This window comes from Pyxicephalus adspersus, chromosome 1, assembly GCF_032062135.1.
Source record: "Pyxicephalus adspersus chromosome 1, UCB_Pads_2.0, whole genome shotgun sequence".
Classification (NCBI taxonomy): Eukaryota; Metazoa; Chordata; class Amphibia; order Anura; family Pyxicephalidae; genus Pyxicephalus; species Pyxicephalus adspersus.
Window position 1 is genome coordinate 33444593 of NC_092858.1, and position 21866 is coordinate 33466458.

General features: G+C 38.2%; 1 protein-coding gene and 1 long non-coding RNA gene across 2 annotated transcripts; one reads left to right on the forward strand and one right to left on the reverse strand.

Annotated features, from left to right (window-relative positions):
* Positions 1–1714: 1714 nt before the first annotated feature.
* On the reverse strand, positions 1715–15686 carry AAAS (aladin WD repeat nucleoporin). The gene is made up of 17 exons (XM_072405924.1): positions 15579–15686; positions 13314–13446; positions 12333–12460; positions 11944–11999; positions 11696–11787; positions 10305–10351; positions 9462–9560; positions 8293–8436; positions 6744–6864; positions 6532–6656; positions 6401–6461; positions 6218–6308; positions 4476–4569; positions 4330–4397; positions 4163–4244; positions 3344–3428; positions 1715–3258 (listed from the first exon to the last, which is right to left on the reverse strand). The coding sequence occupies exons 2-17, from the start codon at positions 13434–13436 to the stop codon at positions 3115–3117; spliced, it is 1560 nt and encodes a 519-aa protein (XP_072262025.1). The 5' UTR covers positions 13437–13446; positions 15579–15686; the 3' UTR covers positions 1715–3114.
* Positions 15687–17323: 1637 nt separating this feature from the next.
* Positions 17324–21639, forward strand: LOC140326932 (uncharacterized). Its single transcript, XR_011919947.1, has 3 exons — positions 17324–18301; positions 18597–18675; positions 19792–21639. It is a non-coding gene; the product is annotated as an uncharacterized lncRNA (long non-coding RNA).
* Positions 21640–21866: the final 227 nt, after the last annotated feature.

The window sequence follows — 21866 nt, forward strand, 5'->3', positions numbered from 1 at the left end:
ACACACAATAGATACGATCGTTTAAGCGATAGAGGAACTATGTGCACGACAGGAAAGTGAACGGACGTTCGTTCATCACGCATGCTCTGAACATGGACGATCAACGAACGACCGTACACACGAACGATGTTCAACGATCGTCGTCCAATCCGATCCGTCGGTCCGGTCGTTCGTTTCCAGCGACTTTCCTCGTTCGTCGGCGTCGTTGGTTACTTTTTTACGAACGATTTTTTGCCCAATCGATCGTTCGTCGTTCGATTGGAACGATAAAAATTGGAAGTGTGTACGCACCTTTACCCTCCAAACAGCCAACTTCCACCTTTACACCATTGATTCCAGGCTCACATTTTGTGAACCCAGAGCTTCTGTCACCGAAATCAAGAGAGAGATTGGTGGTATCTAACAAAATATCCAGCTTCCCTGCATGGAATCTTGACCCGGCAGAATTACCAAGCTGAGTTCAAGCAGAGGGTTGCTTGAATCCAATCCAAAACTGGCACCACCCCTCTTCTAATTATCTGATCCTACAGACTCTGAACTCCTCCATATTGTACTTCATCAGGCCCTCTAAATTAATCTGCAAAAATAACCAGCCACTCCCTGCCATACTCTGCAATCTACTGCACATATTGTTATTGTCAGGACCTCTGCCTTCCTGTCCTACGCATAATAGCCCTTATACTTTTAACCAGGCTTGGTTGGGGCTTACACAGAACTAAGGGACCCTGCACCCACATGCCAGTGCTCAAATCTGATTAATGGCTGCTTATTCATTCTGCATTACATCATGGCAGGGAAGCAAACCAATCTAAATAGCAGCGGGTGAGGAGAGTAAGGATGGATTCTATCCACTTTAATACCAATATACTAAACCACTTTCATCACCAGACCACTTTTTACAGTTCTGTAATGTCTTTGAGTTGTACAAAATATCTGTTGATGTTGCCAGAAATGCTGTGTCTGTCTCATGTTAAAAAGAAAGTACAAACATCCTTAATATTGTGTAAACTAATCCCATCAATCCACCACATGATGCAGATCAAGTGAGAAAGAAATGTTTCATATCCAGCATGTGAGACAACCAAAGCTCCTTGCAGACACAATGGAGAAAATAGTTTGAACATGAAGGACGGAAAAATGAATAGTAAAGTCTCCAGGACTTGTAAAATGCAAAATAAAGAACATTTCTGTGTTTGGATGTAAGGAAAAAATATGGGATTGTAGAAAACATGTTTTTCTGCTGCCATAGAAAATATTTTCTTTTCATTTTCAACAGAAATGACAATGTGATGCCAATTGGTTGCTCTATGCAACAAGACATTTTCATGCATGAGCTCATAAAAGTTGCTTTTCCCATGTGGCTCATAACTAATGGGGGAATTGCAAGGACAGCAACTACATGTACATATACATATTACATAGTACACAACTACATATTGTGACCGGCTACATTTGAAAACATGGTTTGTAAATAAACATATATATGTCATATATATGCACATACACACATTATAGATAACATACATTATTACAAGTAGATGTCAGTGTGTCCTTATGTAAAGTGTGAAACAAACCCATGTATCTTGCCTATGACAGGAACAGTTTGTTACACACTTCACATGAGCACATAGTGCCATCTACTGGTGTGACTATTTAGCATTAACTAACAGCATTTTTTGGGGGGAAAAAATTTCACCAAAAAAATCGCACCATGTTTGTACCAGAAACATTTTAATTGTCCTTATTAATGGGACATATTACAGTAGAAAATGTGTACACTTCTACAACACTCGTAATAAACTGGGAACAAAATCCTTAAGTCTTTAAAATGTGCAAAATAAATCATTTTAGAAGACAATACAATCATAACAGCCTAACTTGTCTTCCCTAGGTCTTGTAAAGTATACCGGTATGGCAGCTGAAACATTGATATTTATGGTGAGCAAATGGAAAACTTTTTAGGATAAATAAGTCAAAGGGCCATGGTTCTGTGTTATGGTGCTAAATTTACCATCAGTAAATAAATATTTGAGCTAATTTGAGAAAGAAAAAAATCCATCAAAACCAGAGCCAGATGATGTGTAAAACATTATTTCCTCACAAGCGTATCCAGGATGGGGTGGTATATTTAAGCAAGTGCAGAGTATGTTTTTAGGTCAAGCAAATTCTATCTCTCAATATGTCAGACTTCTTGTAGTAGAACAGAGAGGATTTACACAAGATTAGGCAGGTGTTTTTTTTGCTTTGGTTGATCAGCGTACATTTTACCTCAAAATGCCACACATTTCTACCAATGTGCAATAAATATATGTTAACCTATTATTCTTTATATTCATAATAATCTGCACATCTTCATAAAATACACATTATTAAAATATACGGAAATGCCCGTTTTTTTTGTTGGCACGAGTGGTGGTCACATGACCTCTATATCCTCTCTTCCTCTAAGAGCTCTGATAGTTCAGGGCAAAACTGCTATTGATATTTGGTCCTCCCCATTGCTCTCTCTAACAGTGTGCAGCTGCTCAATTGGTAGAGTGATTTTTCCCAATGTAGGTCTAAACATTGCATTACATGAACTGTAAGGGGGATGCATTGATGAAGGTAATAATTTACATTTTATCATACATACACTTGATAATAAAACTATTTATTCTGATAGGAAATGCCAATTGTGCTTACTGTTTTCTAGCAACTATCTTAGAAGCCTATAGAGATTTTAACACAAATCAGGGTACAACATGATGCATTATATAAAAACACATTCAATGAAAATATGTTATTTGGCTTACTTCCTGAAAGTAAGCTCAGAATTAAGCACACTTGGAATCAGTGCTTACACTTGTATTATATATTCCTGGTTACATAAAAAATTGTTAGTCGATGAATAAGCGATTTTCAGGTTTTTTACACACTCACACTACTTATGTATGGCCTGACTGCTCCTGCTGTGGTGACCAGAACAATTATTTTCTTCTCTCAATATTTATGCCCTGCTCATTCATACAATGCAACTCCTTAAGGGCTAGAGTCTATTTTTTTTGATTACTGTAGTGCTGGTTAGGTATAACATAAAGAACATAAAACAAAAGCTGACTGTTGATTTGACAATATTCAGTTTTGTGTAAAAAGCAAAGGTGTTTCCTTTGCACTGGTGTCATCTGCTACCACCATTGTTTCAGTCTCTGGAATAAACCGTGGATGCTGTGCATTGACAAAGTAGAAAGGCACATGGAACAGGCGGCCGGAGCTCAACAGCTGGTGGAAAAAAAAAAAAAAGGATTTGTTACATTACGGTATATGTAAACCTTAGGTATTAAGTAGTAAAGAACAGATACTTTACCACAGTAAGCAGTGCCCCTTTTGGGAAACATGGATGAAACTGCATAAAGTGTGGATCCTCTCCTATTCTGCAAGGAAGGAAGCCACTAGAAACAGAAAAAATGACATTAGGTTTTCGCGAATTCATTATACCAGAGTTATGCCTATTCACCAAGAACTCCATGCATACAATTTATTGTATTATTATGAAACTGTTTAGATGCATTTTAACACCATTTATATACTAATATAAAGCATTTCAAGGTTTTTTTTACTAATATGGATGCAGACGTTTTTCACTGCCATCTCTGTCACTGTGGGGGATATCCCCTCACTTTCTGTACAAGATTTGATATTCATAATTTGTAAAGCGGTGTGAACTGGGCCTTTATTCTTTATTAATGAGAAAAAGAAGGAACACAAGCTCAGTTCTATAACAAATCGATATTAAATTATAAATCAGTTGGAAAATAAACATAGAAACATAGCTTACTGGCTTCTTCTGACAATTAAGACTTTCAAACGAATCGACTTATACATAGGTCCAAGAACAGGAATTAGGTCCAAAACTTATGTGTATACCTATTTTGTATCTGTGCCTCATACATTAATGCCAGAGGCTCATGATGACAATGAGGCAACTAGGATTTTCAGGCCAGCTATGAGTTTCTAAAAAAGAGTTTTAGTATAGAAAAAATGTCATATCTGAAGACAGTAAATATACTTCTCTTCCTTCCCCCATACATTATTTTGACACACATGGCTTAAGCTTATAAGAGAATATTGTGTCTGTCTTGTATATGACATATATAATATATGTCATAGCATGAAGAAAACTTACCAAGGAAGCAGCTCAAATATGGGACTGTTCTTTGTCTTGTAAACTGCAATCACTGATTCACTTGTATCCTCATTGGGGTTTTCTGTAAAAGGCAGACACACCGATTAAATGTCATAGGCCAACAATGGGTTCAAATCTAGGAAAGTCTATATCTGCAAGACTCCAACCTTTTAGCAGCACAGCAAGCCTCTCTCCGCTTGGATCCCAAACCATAGACTGGATTTCCCCACCGATTCTGCAACATAGGTTTATAATGAAAACAACTTTTCTTGAATCTAGGGATGTTATACCAGACTTGGTATTTTATACCCACCTTATTTCTCCCAATTCTGTGTCGAAAACGGTCTCAGATACATCAGCGACCACCGTTGCACTGCGACTTCCACCAACAGAGCCCTGCATCTCACCTGTTTAGCGACAATAAGAGACAGACTATTAACTGCCGTTTACTTAATAAATACCAATGACAACAATTAAGTATCTGGAAACACCTCTGCTTTGCATACACTCATGATTGAGGCTTGTATAGAAATGGCCACCTAATGTAATAGGAAACTGTTGAATTTTCAACACACTTCTGTTGTATTAAGCTTCTGATTCAGTGTATCAATGTATTTAATAAATGCAACTGAAATCTCATGCTTGCTACATCTTGCAATTTATGTTTTAAAGACCCATCAAGCTTTGGAGGCGAGTAATCCAAGATCAGTTCTTTCTACTGAGAAAAAAAATGTACCATCAAATATTTACTCTGACTGGCCCATGTCTTTCACCTATTTTTAGTTTAATAGGTTTACCTAGAGTTTTGTGGCTTGTTCCCAGTCTGTCTCTGCTTCTTGGTCTTTCCCATACTTCAGCCAATATCAACAGATGTTGTGAAGAGTTTTCAGATTTCCCTGGTCTTAGGATGTGTTATATTTTCACATATTTATGTGCTAACATCACTCTTTAAAGTAAGACTAGCAGTCAGAGGAAGCAGTGTTTTAATCTAACACTACTGGCCACTTTATTAGGTACGCCTGTTTAATCGCATGGAGGCAACTGGATTCCTTTAGGCATTTGGACATTGTCAAGACAGCGTGAAGAGTTTCAAACCAATTACAATAAGTAAAAATGTATTTAGGTATCTTTGAAAGTGTGATGGTTAATGGTGCCAGGCAAGCAGGTCTGGAACTGCTGATCTGTTGAGAATTATAATGTACAACCATCTACAGGGTGACAGAAAATGGTCCAAAAAAAAGAGAAAATATTTTCTGGGGAGAAATGCCTTGTTGATTAGCTAGACTGGTTTGAGCTGGCAACAGTAATTCAAATTTAACTTGTTAAACCAAGGTATGCGCAAAGAATCTCTGAATTCACAATATGTCAAACCTTGACGAAGTTTGGCTAAAGCATCAGGTACCATTCCTGTAAGCTAAAAATACCAGACACCCGAATCTACAGTTCACACAAGCTCACTAAATTGGACAAGAGAAGTTTGGAAAACCTTGCCTGGTGTGATGAGTCTCAGTTTCCATGAAATGTTCCGGTGGTAAGGTGAGAACTAACTGTCAAGAGCATGGGATTCATCCCTGTCTTCTACCTACAGCCCAGGCTGGTAGTGATATATTAAGGTGGGGATATTTTCAGCATCCTTAAATGGCACAGCCTACCGAATTATTGTTGCTGACCATGTCTATTCCTTTACAACCAGTATACCCATCTTCTGATGGCTCGTTCCAGCAGGATAACGTTCCATGTCACAAAGCTCAAATCTTGTCAAACTGGTTTCTTGAACATGACAATGAGTTCACTATACTCAGATGACCTAATTTTTTTAGTTTAGCTCCATTTTATTACATTACAGTTCAGGGTACCCACAGACACCTGAAAAGGATCACCTGATCCAGCCTCAGGCAGCTTAGGAAATAATTATGGGACTACCCTAATTAATGACAAGTTTTTCCTGCCCACTGTATTAAATCTGGTAAATATCAAATGGAACCTCCTTTGAGTTTACTTTAAGGACAATGCAGTCCCAGCTCATAAAGAAGCAACAGACATATACTGCCTTACCTTCAGGGGCAGTGAAGGACAGACTGTATATTACAGACTCTCCTTGCACAGCAAACAGTAGACGACTTCCATCTGGGCTCCAACAGCCAGTCTGGAGAGTTTGGGAGAGAAAAAAAAATAATTAACAAAATGAACAATTAAGTCTACAAGCAAATATAGGTATGTTGATCTTGGGAATCATACTTGACAACGGCCTTTGAGTGTTGGCCATCGCTCACATGTCCACATCTGGGTCTCCCATACCCTGCAAAATAGTAACACTGTAATACTAGTCAACTCCAGCATTCTAATAGCTTAAGAACATTCCCCCCTACCTGAAAACAGGGGATGGTGTGGCAGAAAGCACCTTGCTGCCATCAGGAGACCAAGACAAGAACGTAACACCTCCTCCTCCAACTCTCTGCAGTGGTACACAGGTCTCAGTAGACACATCCCACACCTAAAGTTATCAGACATCATATACAAATATTTATGGATCATATATACTATGAATACACTAAATATAGCAGTATATCTTACTACTCACCAACATGGCTGTATCCACAGGAGATGAAGACAGTAACACACTACCTTTAGGAGACCAACAAACACTAGTAACAGGACTGTGACCTGGGTGTGAAAGGATCTGTGAGCAGCCAGAGGAAGGTCTATTGAAATGACAGAGAACAAAAGATATTTAAAAAAACATCTACTCTAGCATTACACAGTGATCACCCCACAAAAATAATCTGGCTATACTTTATGGCTCCTATAAGTTGGATAGGATCTGTAAGCAGTCAAAGCCACCACCTGTCTGCAGAGAGAGAAGCAACCAATCATGTAGCTCTGCATGCACACCAGCACATCCAATTCTACAAGAGCATCCACATAATCCCTCTGCCACAGCATTCTCTCCAGACCAGTAAAGTATATATATAGGCATTTATGTTAGTCTGCTTCAACCAAACAGATGGAGAAAGTAAGGCACTAACAAGTAGTTGGCTGTCCGGTACAGAACCTTTGGAATTCCATTTATTAATTGGTAAGGTGACCAAGCAGAACCCTGCATTCCAAGCTGCCCCAGACCATAGGCACAATTCTATGGTAGTAGCAACATAAAGAAAAGCTCTACATTACCAAATTGACTAGATCAGGGGTGCCCAAAAGGCCGATCACAAAGGCAGCGTGAGTTGATTGCGGAGCCTTGCCTTACCCCTCCTTGTGGTTTACCAGCAGCCCTGCTGTACGTCTATAGGGGTGCTGGGGATGTCTTTCGTCAGACAACACCAGGAACTTTGCGTCCAAGGCTCCTGTAACAGTGGGGAGTGGGGAGAGAGGCAGAGAGGGCAGTCTGAGGTGAGCAGTGCTGGGCAGCCAGTCAGTTCAGGCTCGGGGTCATGGTTCAATACCCGAGATACCTTTGTACAGATTAGCAGTTCTTTTTCTTGTGCAGCACCTCATTCTCTTATGACAGGTGAACTGTAGCTTTCCTGTCACTATAGTCTTGTAGTGCCATTGCTCTGCCATTCAATGTCTCATTAGCTTCAGTCACTTCTGTGTCATACTCAGTATATATATGAATAAATATATGTTTTATTATTATTATTATTATTAATAAACAGGATTTATATAGCGCCAACATATTAAACAGTGCTGTACATTAAATAGGTGTTAAGCATTTTTATTGTTGGTAGATCATTTTGACATTTCATTTTAAAAGTAGCTCGAAAGCCAAAAAATCTGGGCACCCCCGGACTAGATAGAAGAAACATTTTGGAAATCTGACTGAAAATAAAGTACGGAGAAAAAAAAAACACGGTGAGAGTAGCAGGGGCTATGTTAGCTGAGTTGTTATATAGTACATATCCTCTTCTAAAGGTGTCAGCATAACTCAATGATATCAAACTTCTGGGCCCCTCAATAGACAACAAAAAAAGCAATATACTGAAAATGTCAGTGGTGTATCTTATTTCAATTTTTTTCTTTACTTCAAAAACAGAAAGGATGTCTAAATCACCTTCACATTTCTGTATATATATATATATATATACATACACACACACACATATATTTACATTAGACATTATTATGGTTACCTTGCTGATAATGAAGTAGGGTCTATATGCCACACAATTACACAGCTCTGGCAGGCTACAGCTAATATAGATGCACACAATGGCTTCCATGCCATGCTGGCCACATCCTTCTGTAGACGATGCTTTAATATGGGTGTAACCGAGCTAAAATATAAGAAAAAGTCACAGAAAACATTACATGATCTGTTATTCTGGATATAAGTTTTCTTAGTATGTACATACTGTATCGGTGTCAAAGTTTATAATAGGAGCCAGTGTATGAAGCACCTTGAGACCCCCTGTGGCAAAATGTGCTTCTCTATGCAGAGTTCATTATAAAGTCTGATGAACCTGTAGTTCTTGCAGAACTACAGGTTCATCAGACTTTATAATGAACAGAACAATTTTCAGTGTGGGGGCACATTTTGATGAAAAGAGAAAGGGTACATCCTATTGCCTTGTTTTTTTAGTTAGCAAACAGAAAAATAAACTGTTTGGTAATTTTTCTATAGGGTTCAAGGTAGATTTTAATGTAATCGCACAAGGTCACACAGAAAAAATACAACCTTAAAGCTAAAAGTACAGTCTAGCAGCATTTAGTTACATTAGATGTTGGTTTAAACAGTTTGAAGCTTGTATTAATTTAGAAACAAGTTATATTTGTTTTTAGCTAAAATAAGTCTTTGCAATCTACAGTGGTTAATGACATCCACAATTTAAGCCATTAAAGATGAGGAACTAGCTAGGGTAATATAAATTTGAGGAAAATTGTCTAATTTTGTATATTGAAACCATATTTTAAGTATTCTAAATTGAGGTGTAAATGGTGGTAAATAAGATGGCTGGCAGCAATGACAGGCTTCTTACACTTCATACATTGCCAGTCCGCACAGCAAACAGCTCTGTACTATCCAGATAGCATATACATAGCATGGCTGGCAGGCTTGTAGTGATTGGGATCAGAGGTACATACTTATTAATGCTCAGATCCCCAATATAGAATCTGCTACACAGAGCATTTAAGGGCATGCAGGCCTTAGATCATGAAATGTTATATGGTAAGGCACATCCGCATCAGTATCAGCATCAAGCATCAGCACACAACAAAAAATTGCTAATCCCTTTTTATCACCAGATTTCTACAATCACTTCAGTCCTGTTTACCCCCAAACTTTGAAAGAATTTCTTACCTTCCTGTTGCATATATCCTAATAGAGTCATCTACAAGAGCCAAAGCAAACTTGTTTGTGTGTGGATGCCAAGCTAAAGTTCTGAGTGAACAGCTGGTCCTAAAAGACAGAACAAAACAATATGACACCAATTTTTGACAGTGCACTGATTAAGATGACAGTTCAAAACCTGTACATACGACCAAAGCAAATCATAAGTAGCTGTTAAAGTTATGTACAGTTAGGTCCATAAATATTTGGACAGAGACAACTTTTTTCTAATTTTGGTTCTGTACATTACCACAAATAATTTTAAATGAAACAACTCAGATGCAATTGAACTGCAGACTTTCAGCTTTAATTCAGTGGATTGAACAAAAAGATTGCATACAAATGTGAGGAGCTAAAGCCTTTTTTATAACACAGTCACTTCATTTCAGGGGCTCAAAAGTAATTGGACATTTTACTCAAAGGCTATTTCATGGGCTGGTGTGGGCAATTCCTTTGTTATGTCATTATCAATTAATTAATTATTTGGGGGGGGGGGGGGGGTTGCTTAAGCTGCAAAAACAGAAAAAAAAATCTGAAAAATTGCTACAATATTAAACCTGAATTAAAGCTGAAAGTCTGCAGTTCAACTGCATCGGAGTTGTTTCATTTAAAATTAATTGTGGTAATGTACAGAACAAAAATTAGAAAAAAGTTGTCTCTGTCCAAATATTTATGGACCTAACTATACAGATCTAGCCCTGTTTTATCCAATGGCTTCATAATAACAATATAGCAGCTTTGTCACTGGACACAATGTTTTACCTTAGAGAAATAACCAACACTAAGTTAATACACCTCTCAGGGAATACATACCAGAAACGACCTTGGGAAAATTCCGATATGAGATCTTCACTTTTCATCTGTGGGGAAAAAAATGTACAGTTTTTTCATGGTTTTAAAATTGCTACATTTCAATTCCTACAATAAAGCAAGTATGCTTCAGGAGAGGGTTTTCACATCATACAGGATCACTGTCCTAAAGCATTGTTGTGTGACCCCAGCTAAGCAGTAATTTACTGCGATATACCATATAATACATATACAGAGAATCTTTGCATGATGAAGCTATGCTTCCTAAACAGCACTAAACTCTTAAAAATGAGGACAGTTGCAAAGGGTTATATAAAAAGTATAAGTGTCATACTGCAATACAAGGCTTATACTTCTATTGTTTGGTAGAGTTTGTGTGAAAATCAATTCTATTTCTCATGGGTAATTTCCAACATAGTGTTTCTCAACCAAGGTTTTGTGGAACCCCAGGGCTCCTTTAAAGGTTGGTGGGGTTGCTAGGGGTTCCCTAGAGCAATGTGCACATTGTGCCTCTCAGGCCGGTTTAAGGCTTAGTCTACACCAACGTTTTTCCCAGCGTTTAACCTGAGGCTTTAAAAGCCCATGTTTGAAATTCCCATGCATTCCAATGGGCTAATCTACATAATTTCCTTGAGGCACGTGTATGAGCAATATCTATAACGTTGCTTGCAACGTTTAAAAATTTAAAATGCGGGATTAACGTTGGAAAACGCAGGTAAACACTTCCATTGAGTTCAAGGGGGCGCGTTACTGCGTTTATAAGCACTTAAAATGTAAACGCATGAGAATGCAGTAAAAAGCTTTAAAACGCTAAAAAAAAGTGCATAAAAACACAAAAAAAAGTAGTAGGAACGTTTACATGTGTTTTTAAAAAACGTCCGTGAAGACCCAGCCTAATAGATACCAACAATCTTTTTGGTTATATACAATGGTGATATTCTTACCCCTGGTCAGCAATGTAAGAAGCACTTACCACCACAGAAGCACTAACCACTATGCTAATGCTAATTATACTGTGACTTGTGGATATAGCAATCATTAAAGGGGTTTCCCTGAAAAATTAAAAGTTATTTTAAGGGTTTCCTCAAAGTAAAAAGGTTGAGAAAAGATGCTCTAACATGTACTTCCGTTTTACAAAAACAAAATTGTTTAATAATTCAACGCTTTTGCTATGTTTAACAACAGGGATGCAGTCTGTGAAGACCCTGCAGTCAGGCAACACCTATTCAGACTGCAGTGAAAATATGGCCCTAAATTTGAAAATTACCCTTTAGTGTCCAAATGTAGCTGACATAATGACAGCAATTAAAACAATATAAGCAACCCTTTCCTTCCAAACGCAATTCATGAGATCCAGCCTTATGCAGTAACACATTGACAACTGGGTGACTTACAGACAGATGTGGGAACAGAGACCCATGGAAAGAGGAAAACCAGCGACAAAATGCAAGGCAGCAGCAGGACACACGACACAAAAACTGGGGCACTGTAAAAAAATAAAAATAATTTGAAATATAACACAAAAAAAGGTAATACTATGCCAAATACTAGAATTCAATGGTCTGCCATTTTTTCCAGCTGGTTTCAATTCTTTCACTCATTGACCAAAAACAAGTTTGCAATGTTGTAGTATAGATCTTACCTTCTTCTTCAGAGTTGGATATCTCTTCAAGCATCCCAGCTATTCCCATTTGCTTCCTGGAAAGGAATATAGAAATTTGGTAAGAAGACGGAGTCATGTATGAAGTGCCTGACATTCTTCAGATTGCTTGTCAAAAACCAATCTACTTTGTAATGATGACTAAAACGTAAAACCATGTCATTGTAAGGGACAGCGCCAGAGGTCAGGTGAGTATAGAAGCAGAGGCAGCTTTTGCAGAGTCACCAATGGATTTAGTTTTATTTTTACCACCAAAACTGAAATTGGGTTTCTAGTGAGGGATATGCTGTATGTTCCTTAAGTGTCACAGTGTTAAGTTACACAACAGCCAACATGACAAAAAAAAAAAAAAGTTTAGCCAGGTAACTTACCATGAATTCAAGCATCTCTTCCACACACTTTCCTTATGATGAATAAAAGCCGCTTTACTGCTCATTTCCATTCTACCCGGAATCTTCACTGAATCCAGAGGAATTGTAATCTCTGGAACATTTACCAGCTACAAGAACAAGAATATTTTGGTTGTTTTTGCAGGAAAACACTTACATACAAACTATGAAAGCTAAAATACGGAGGTTTAAAGATTGAAGCAAAACACCATCAATAAATAAAAAGTCCATTAAAACATAAAACAATAAAAGCAGCCTTTGCTGCAATACTGAGTTTTAATCTAGATTTTCCCACAGTATTCCCAGCATTATTTAGCCAAGTTCTTCTGAGCCAGTTGTTCTTTAACTACCATGACTGAACAGAGAAGGAGAAGTAGAGTGCTGAGCATATCTCTATTACTCTTTTTTCTCTTCCTATCATCGACATGCTGCTTCTCCCTATCACACTCAAAGTTCCCTACACAGGGAATACAAGAGGCTGTCATATCATGCATTCAGCGGAGTGGGAGAAGCTTTAGCTGGCTGGTCAAAAATTGGGCAGGGTAACACATGACAAATTTAGTGTTCTCGCTTGATGCTGCCATAGGAATCCAGTAACCCCAAAAATTCTGACAGCTTTTTACAGCGCCCTATACCTTGTACTTTATAATGGGCACTCTTAGTATTCACCATTTTCCATCATCTTTTTATTACGCTCCAAATGTTTCTGTCTTTTGTGTGAAATTCAGATATTTACAAAAAATACCTTTAATGATAAATACATTTTATAACAGAGCTGCATGTGTTTTGATATAGAATCCAGCTTTAAATGAATGCATATTGTATTGTAGACAGGTCTTAGGAATATTCTTCAAGTTATCGGACTTCCTATTAAAAAAGTAACCACACCGTCCATCAAAAGTGTTCAGCTTGATTATCTATATTGTAAACATATTGTAAACATGTAAAAATATTGTCTCTTACTGAGGTATTAAAGGAAGCAGGTGGGCTGCTACTAATATGCCATGGCATCATTTTATTGTTGTGTTCATACAGCATCACATCTCCACGAGGAAGTGGTGAAGGGAATAAATTCAAAGAGCACATTTTGCTGGATCTGCAAACGAGAAAACAAAATATTAATAACACACCTACAATCTTTTATGTCTAGAAACAATGCTGACATAAAAATATTTTGCATATAACACCACCTTGAAGGGTCTCACCACATTAAAATTGCTTTAAGACAAACTTGACAGAGCTGTGATCATTACAGTGTTTGTCCACCGATTATTGTAATTCTTGTAAATTAAAATTATATATAAAGAAATAATTCCTATACCTTCTAAAACACATTTAACATAGAAAATTAAAGTCATAGCCAAGGAATAAACCAAGAACTGATCCTAAAAATCAGGGAGCACTGACCAGTATGCAGCCACTTTATCCATCTCTCTGGGGAATCCTGACAGGACTTTGGAGATTGCAGTATTTAAACAGTAAATTATTATTAGTAATAAACCAACATTACACAGCGATGTACATTAAATAGGGGTTCCAAATGACATACAGACAGCGACACAGGAGGAGGAGAGGACCCTGCCCTGAAGAGCTTACAAGGGGATTTTTATTTATTTTATATGTACTCCTTCCCATCTGAGCAGGTTTCAGTCTAGGGTCTATTGTCAGGATTACATCTACAAAAACTAGAGTGTGTAATTTTAAACCTTTTTTTTTTTTTAATGCACCTAAACTCAGGAGGGACCTTTAAAAATAAAAGCAGGATTATACACGATCATTTATTCAAATTTAAGACATCTTGTTTTTCTGTTTAATCTAAAGCTGGATTCAGATAAATGTGGTGCATTACGACAAGATAACATGTATAATGATATGTACAAAAGAGACTGGGATTTGGTTGGCAGTAAGTGTAAGTATGTATTTATATTCCTATACATTGCTACAAGGTAACATGTCTGCAGTACCACCAATTCTGAATAGCACAACACAATATGGCCTAACGTCCCCTGGTTATTTATTGTTGGATCTGGTCTAATTGAATTGCCGTGTTATCACGACTTTCCAGGATATCGATATCATCGACTTCCAGCACAGTAACCCCAATTACTATGCCTAAAGAACAGAAGCAATGGGCAGCTACCAGTCACCGGAAGGTTGAACTTGAATGTCATGTCTTCAACCCCAAATGGGCTGACAAAATATTCTTCATCCAATGCGGCAACAAAGCCCTGTGTTTAACGTACAACGACACCAAGCGGTTAAATCTCAAGGGGCATTTCGATGCCAAGCACACGTACAGAGACTACACTGCGGATGAGCAGAAGACTGAGGCTGCTCGCTTGCAGTCACGGTTGGAAAAAACCTTTCCTTGGCCACCTTGTTTCTTCTGGCCTAGTGTGCCTTCTTGACCTCCTGAAATGGCCTAGTAGTCCAAAAAGTTTGCCCACCCCTGATTTATTAAGTAGTGAATATGACATTCCTTGAAACCTTACAGGTTGTTGCATTTCAATAGCACTAATTGATTCTCCACCAGGGAAAGTTTCAGGGAATGTCAGATTCACCACTTTATATTATGTTTGATTATATTATGTGTGCACTGCCTTTGGCATGGACTGAATAAATGAGCTTTGGATCCAGCAGTTTCTATAGCGAATGAATCAGTGGATTTGGATATGAAAGATGGTGGGGAAGCAACACACAAGACACCAGTGACAGGGTGAACAATGTGACAGTATGAATCTGTGTTATGTTCCTTGCAGTGAATAATAATCCCAACTCTGGTAAATCCTCAGCAGGAAATGTTGTTTAGTCAATGTTTTTCACTCAGCTACACACTAGGAAATCATTGTTATTTTCCATGGAATTGCTGATGTCAATGAGTTGTAGCTGGGTCAGTGAATTTTTGCAGCATTTCTGTCCATGGCTGGGCTACAAGATAGCTGCACAATAATATTATCAGTCACAACACGGTGTAAGTAATATTTGTTGCAGCAATAAATGATTTCTCCACAATTGTCAGTGTGGCCCGGCCTCATGTCTGTACCAGGAGCTCTATTCACCCTCCAGGTGCCCACACTGCTCCCTCCAACACCCGTCTAAAGTTCCCTTCTCATTCACTCACAGCACCCACAGCCAGCTGAGGAACCCGAAGGCTGCCAGGCCACAGTCAGCGAACCCTATGACCTGTCACACATGTCACCGAACCCTATGACCTGTCACACATGTCACCTGAACTACACCGCCAACACCACATTCACAATCCCGCGCTGCCTGCCCGGCGAATCCCGGACGTCTAGTGACGTCGTGGCACGTGACTGACGGAGACGCGACAGCGCTATACCACGTGACTGTCTCTAACCTCACGTCAGCTGTGGACTGTGAGGTAAAAGTTTTGTGAGTAGAGGTAGCGCTGATTTACTGCTCGGTGTGTATACACCAATTACCCCAGCAGGATATCTTTATCTCAGAAGAATAGCTCAGCCTAGACCGAAGGAAAAGACTTGTTTATTCAGTTTGCTGAACATTTATAAAGGCAACTGACAGCATTATTACACTACATGCAAACCCAGTCACTAATACCTCCTAGGTGTTGTGACTAACTTTAATCTGAAATGTTTATATTAAAATGAAGCTTTCATTAAATAATACATAAGGAGCTTGCCAGGGTGTGTTATATTCAGGCACTTCCTGTTATAGGGTGACAACAAGTTTTTTTATTTGTGGTTTTGTGTTATCTTTTTTTTACCTCCTGAGTGTGACTCGGAGAAAAAAAAAACAGCTGGAAGCGGTAACTCCGAAAAAAGCTAAAAAAAAAAAATCCTTACCTGGTCCCGTGCTCTTCCTTGATCTGCCCCCAGCGAGTGCGTTGACGTTCCCCAGGAATTTCCGGTGAGGTCGGTGCGTACAGCAGCTTGCTGCGCAATATCCTCAGACTCCAGAGAAGACCGAGCTACTGCTTGGACCCTGCGCCCTGTGCATGTCTACATTCACTGGACTGGTGACATAAAGGGTCCACCACCCTGCCCTGTGGAGCCGTGACACCAAAAATATGAATAAACTCAGTTTGTTGTGTAATTTTTAGGAATACTTTAGGTGTATAGTGACCTTTGGGACACCTTTTATATCGGCATTTCACCTACATGAGGCTTCCTCAGGGGAAAGTGCAAGAGGTAACCTCCCCTAAAGAAGCCTCATATAGACAAAACGCCATGGGCCATGAGACGTCTCACTTCTTTATGTCTGCACCTATTCCAACCTGCTATTATAACAGAAAATGTGTTATAACCTTAAATGATTTTGCTGTCACCAGTTTACTAATTTAATTATGTGGAGTTTTATACTACCCGTGCCTGAAAACCCCTCTCTTATCTTAAACTCCTCCAGAACACCAATTTTGAGTTTTTGAGCTATATTTTCTCTATATATCAATATTAATAACTGTACGAATGGAGTCACAAAACAAAAGCATAAAGCAAAAGGGACTCGGCAGCACCTGCTAAGCACTTTGAAAGATTGGGCAAGGGGGTTCGGGTTGGGACCAAGTGGTGCTAGTATGTCAGAGAACTAACAAATTGGTTCTAATACACCCAGGTGGTGAAAAGTATAGGATAGAATTTTTTTTTATTACAAAAGTGACAGACATTTCCCCTTTGCAATAAAACCTACTTGCTTCACTAGATTGTTTTTAACATAAACCAATATGCCAAGTATCCCAGCATCCTCCACCGCTGCCAGGACTGAATGTACCCACACATCAAGGGACATTGTCTGTTCCTTCTGCAATAAAGGACTTCCCTGATTGCAGGTTTTTAATGTTAAGGTTTCGTTCCACTTTAGTTTTCAGATTTATTGCCATGTGAGACATTCTGCACATGTTCTGGGCAGTGTGGTAGTAAAAACAGTAAATAATACCATGAAAGGACCACTAGGGGGAACTGAAGTAAATGTTCCAAGTGAACCTGACACATGGGGGATGCAAAGAAAACAAATTTGGTATCATTTGTCCAATAAATGGACATACACTAGCTTCACTCTGATGTTTGGATTATAGACTCTCCTATAAAAGATTCTATTATTATCTTTTATATGATAATGGCCTAAAGTAAAACCAGCTGTGTGAGAAATATTGATTACTTCCATTGTTCTTTGCTTGGTGGTCATTCTAATCATTTGGCTTCAATATGTTTGAGTCACTGGAAAAGAGGGACTGTCCCTCAAATTTAGGGACATTCGGGAGTTATGTCAAAAAAAGCATGAGAGTCAGGCAACTATTTTTTTTAAAAGAAGAGAACGACAATTGTAGTTTCCAAGTTTTACTAACATTTGTAGTTAAAATTCTCTGTAGTCTCTTAGAGGTGCCTGGAATGAGGCGGGGAAAGCACTGCAGAGACATAGAGAAATCCCTAGTAGAGATCAAGATCCAGCGGCATTATGTAACCTAGCAGGCTGTATCTGCATTCTGGCTCTTTGTATTCTTGCATGCATTGCCTAGCACTGTGGGAAAATGAATTACCCTTCTAGGTTAAAGTTCCCAGACCCAGCTTTTAAATTACAACTCTGGCTCTCTCCTAGCACTTGGGAACCATTTATTGGTCTAACTCACCACCAATGGATGCATATGATTTATTGTTTGTGCACATTTATATTTAATTTCCTTATAAGTTACAGCTAGTGAACTTGTATAGCTTTCAGTAGCAAACTAGGTTTTGTTACTTCTCTGCTTCCTTTAGGGACCTAAAATTTTAATAGGCAAGAACGCCTCTAGTTTTAGAATATCTAGATCCAAAACCCGGCAAAGCATTTATCTAGACAGCTAATACTTGATATTTAAGTATGTGTAATATAAATTTAGTTACAGCTGGTACATCTCTTGGACAGAGAGGACATCTGGTTCACAAGAGGTGTGAAAGAGGCCATCCATGTAAAGCTGAAATAACCAACCTTCCAAAGAGGTAGGGATCTTTATTGCCATTTGTCTTCCACATATAATGCTATTTTAACATGTCTACCCCAGCCATTTGGCAATTCACATCTTCATCCATTAAAGCGTACCTAAACTCAGAATTTTCACTTTATATTAATAGGTAGACAACCCTTTTATTTGAAGTAACCATTCTGTTTGTGTTTTTTTTTTTTTAGTGCAACACCATTTTTTTTTTAAATAAAAAGAAAACAATTTTTTTCTGTCAGGAAGTGTGCGTAGGAATTAATCTTTTTATCTTATTCTTTTATCTTTATTATCTTCAGGCCAGCGCTGGATACGGGGACAACTCAGGACCCGATGGAAGAAACCTCCTGACAGCTTGACTGCTCTGCAAGGTTGAAGGTAAGTGGGATTTTTTCTGTTTTGGGTAGTTTTGGGTTTACTTCCTCTTTGAAGACAAAAAATAATACCTATGCATACCTCCTGACACCAAAAATGTTATTATGCAACTAGTACAAGGTGTTTCCACAACATTTATATCTCCGATCATGGTCCTTAACATCTGATATGGATCTAGATTAGGGTGTCCATGCTACCTGTATGAATATTAAATACTGGGATATTTTCTGGGACAAGCCCACATGAATGTAATTACCCACTACTAGATCTACCATAAAATAAATACATCAGGTCATTTATTTATGTACATCAGAGATTTATACAGCTGTGGCTGTGTGGTTTCTTGCAGGCTGCACAGCAGAATGTAAGTATACATTTCTTTATATAAATAGATCCCAAATCTGAGGTTCGAATTAGAAGGAGATCTGGTGAATTGTTAGCAAAATAATATTTTGATACTTCTTAGGAACCAAGAACAACACAAATAACACCTCATATATATATATATATATATTCATGGCCAAAAATATTGTCACCCTTACATTTATGTCAGAATATGCACCACTTCTCCCAGAAAATTGTTACAATTACAAATGCCTTGGTATTGTCACGTTTGCATGACAATGAGACATTCTACACTATTTATATATCGGAGACATATCACATATATAAAGCTGTTGAAACTGTCACTATCAACTTGCCTTATCACTCCACGCCCCTTTGGTGGGTTACCAACCCTCTGGCAAATCAGCTGCTTTCTGATCCTGTCTGGACTTTTCCTCTGACCCCGATTGTCCTTGGCCACACCCTTGAAACCCATGGGTGGGCATGATAGTATAACTGTTGTTTGGCTAAAGAAAGCTTATACCCAATGCATTCTGGGCAAACTTTTGCAAATGTAGGCAGAACATACAAATTATGCATTGAACACAGGGCCCCAGTATTTTAGGGCTAAAGCCAATAAGTCATTATGTAACCCGTTTACTTTGCAGCTCAGTACAAAGTGTAATAAAAATTGTGCAGAGGAACATAAGAAGCCTTTATAAGAAGAAAGACATTGTATGTCTCTTCTGTAAAAAAAAAAAAAAAAAGAAAGAAAAATATGCTTTCTGCTTGCAGGCTTATGTCTGTATTACCAGAAACACGTGTGAGAGTCACCCTACAACAATGCATTATTTTGATTGTCCCCATGGACCTAGATGACGCAAAAGAATGTTGTGAGTATAAAGTGCATTCTGATTATTAATATTAATAATAATAATAATAAACAGGATTTAAATAGCACCAACATATTACACAGCGCTGTACAATAAATAGATCACTTATTCTCCTTGCAATTCTGTCTACGTTTCATGTTTTTCAAAATAAATGATTGCATTTGCGTTGCATTTATTTGTATTTTTACATATGTAGACTGCCAGCTTGCCCATGGTTTTCTTTGTTCCTCTGTGCCAGGATATTTGGCTGGATTGGTCTGTATATACATAACATGTCCACTGGATGTGCTGCTTTACCACAGAGGAAACAATTTAATTAACTGGCGACAGTGGGACCAGCCACAAAACCTTGGTTGGGAGAGAATACAGTGAGAGGAGGCGTGTCCCCGGGGCAGGAAGGGGGGTTCATACAGCTTCTGTAGCTACCAAAACACACACTTTCCAGGAAAGCCACACAAACTGACCCTTCAAAAATGTCCACCACTGTCATGAGAGATACCCCCTCCTCCCTACCCTAAGAAGGCACAAAATAGTTCGTAATTACAGGACAAAGGGAAAGATTTCATTGCTGCCAGCGTAGGAAGACAGGAGATGGCATCCTCAAAACTTACTTGAATTATCGTCGTGCATTTCCTAAAAAAAAAAAAAGAAATGCTCTGTTTTAATAAAAAAAAAAAAAAAAAAAAAAAAACATTACTAAGCCATTATTGGGTTAAAATCATTGCTCAAATTGCAGTTCCTCTTGTGGTTTGCCATGCATAGGTGCAGCAGGACAGGTGTTGTACAGTGTTTCCTTGCAGCCTTTTCAGTAAGACGTTGTGTTACCATACAATCATTTAGGTAAATTTTGGAGAAGACATTAGGATTAGAACCTCTGTTGAGTTGTTACTAATATCTGGGGCCCTATAGATAGATGTCCCCTCAGTTACTGTTGAGATGACAATTGTTTTCACCTTTAAAATAAAACTAACTTAAAAATGTAAGAATGAGGTCATATGGTCTATGACTAAAGGTGATTTACGTAAATAAAAACACAAGGCTGACCCCCCACCCCCAAGTTTTTTCAGCTGATATTGTTAAGGATGCCTTTGGCCCTGGAAGCTGATTTTACCCCCTTTAGGGATTTTAGATAACTGCCCAGCAGTATCTGCTATTGAGATATTGAAATTTTGACCACCCGTTGATGCAAAATTCTCTTGGTTGCAAAACTCTTGTTGGTTCCTCTGCATGAAATGTACCGGTAAGTTTTGAATCCCCCCACAGAATTTGTAATTACACCAGTGCATAACTCCCTATTTCTTCTTTTTTAGCCATTCCTTGAAGGACTTGCTGGTGTGATAAAAATCATTATTGTTATGAATTGATCTACATCTTGAAAGTACACTTTGATATAATTCAGGATTTAAAGTTATGTTTTAAAGCAAAGAAACCATAACATTTTTATCACTTCAGTTTATGCTTCACAGGAATGATGTTCTTTTCCTAAAATGTAAAATCCTCAGGTTGTACAAAATACAACTAAGGTTTCTATGGTCAAACAATTTATAATGCAGCAAGCTCCGGTCTTGCTCCAATGTTTTTTTGTACAGCAAGAACAAGCGGACCACATGTGCAGGAAATGTGGTGATGTGGTCTAAATGCTCATAATGATGATCAGCCAATGACAAAACATAGAGAATTGTATTATAAATTTGAATTCATGCCTGCTGTTTTATGATTGGTCATAGATTAGAGACCTTGTTTAGGGATACCATTATTTGATGTTCTGTCTCAGAACTCTGTGGTAACATTTGAATGTACAATAATAACTTTTGTTATTTGTCCCTCCTAAAGTGCCTCATTTATTCAAGCTCTCCAAGACTGGAGAGGATAGAGTATCATGGGTGAACCTGGATGATCCAAAAATCCTGGAATGGATCTGGTACAAGATTGAATATATTTGCCAACTAATAGCAAATTATATTCAAGAAATCCATC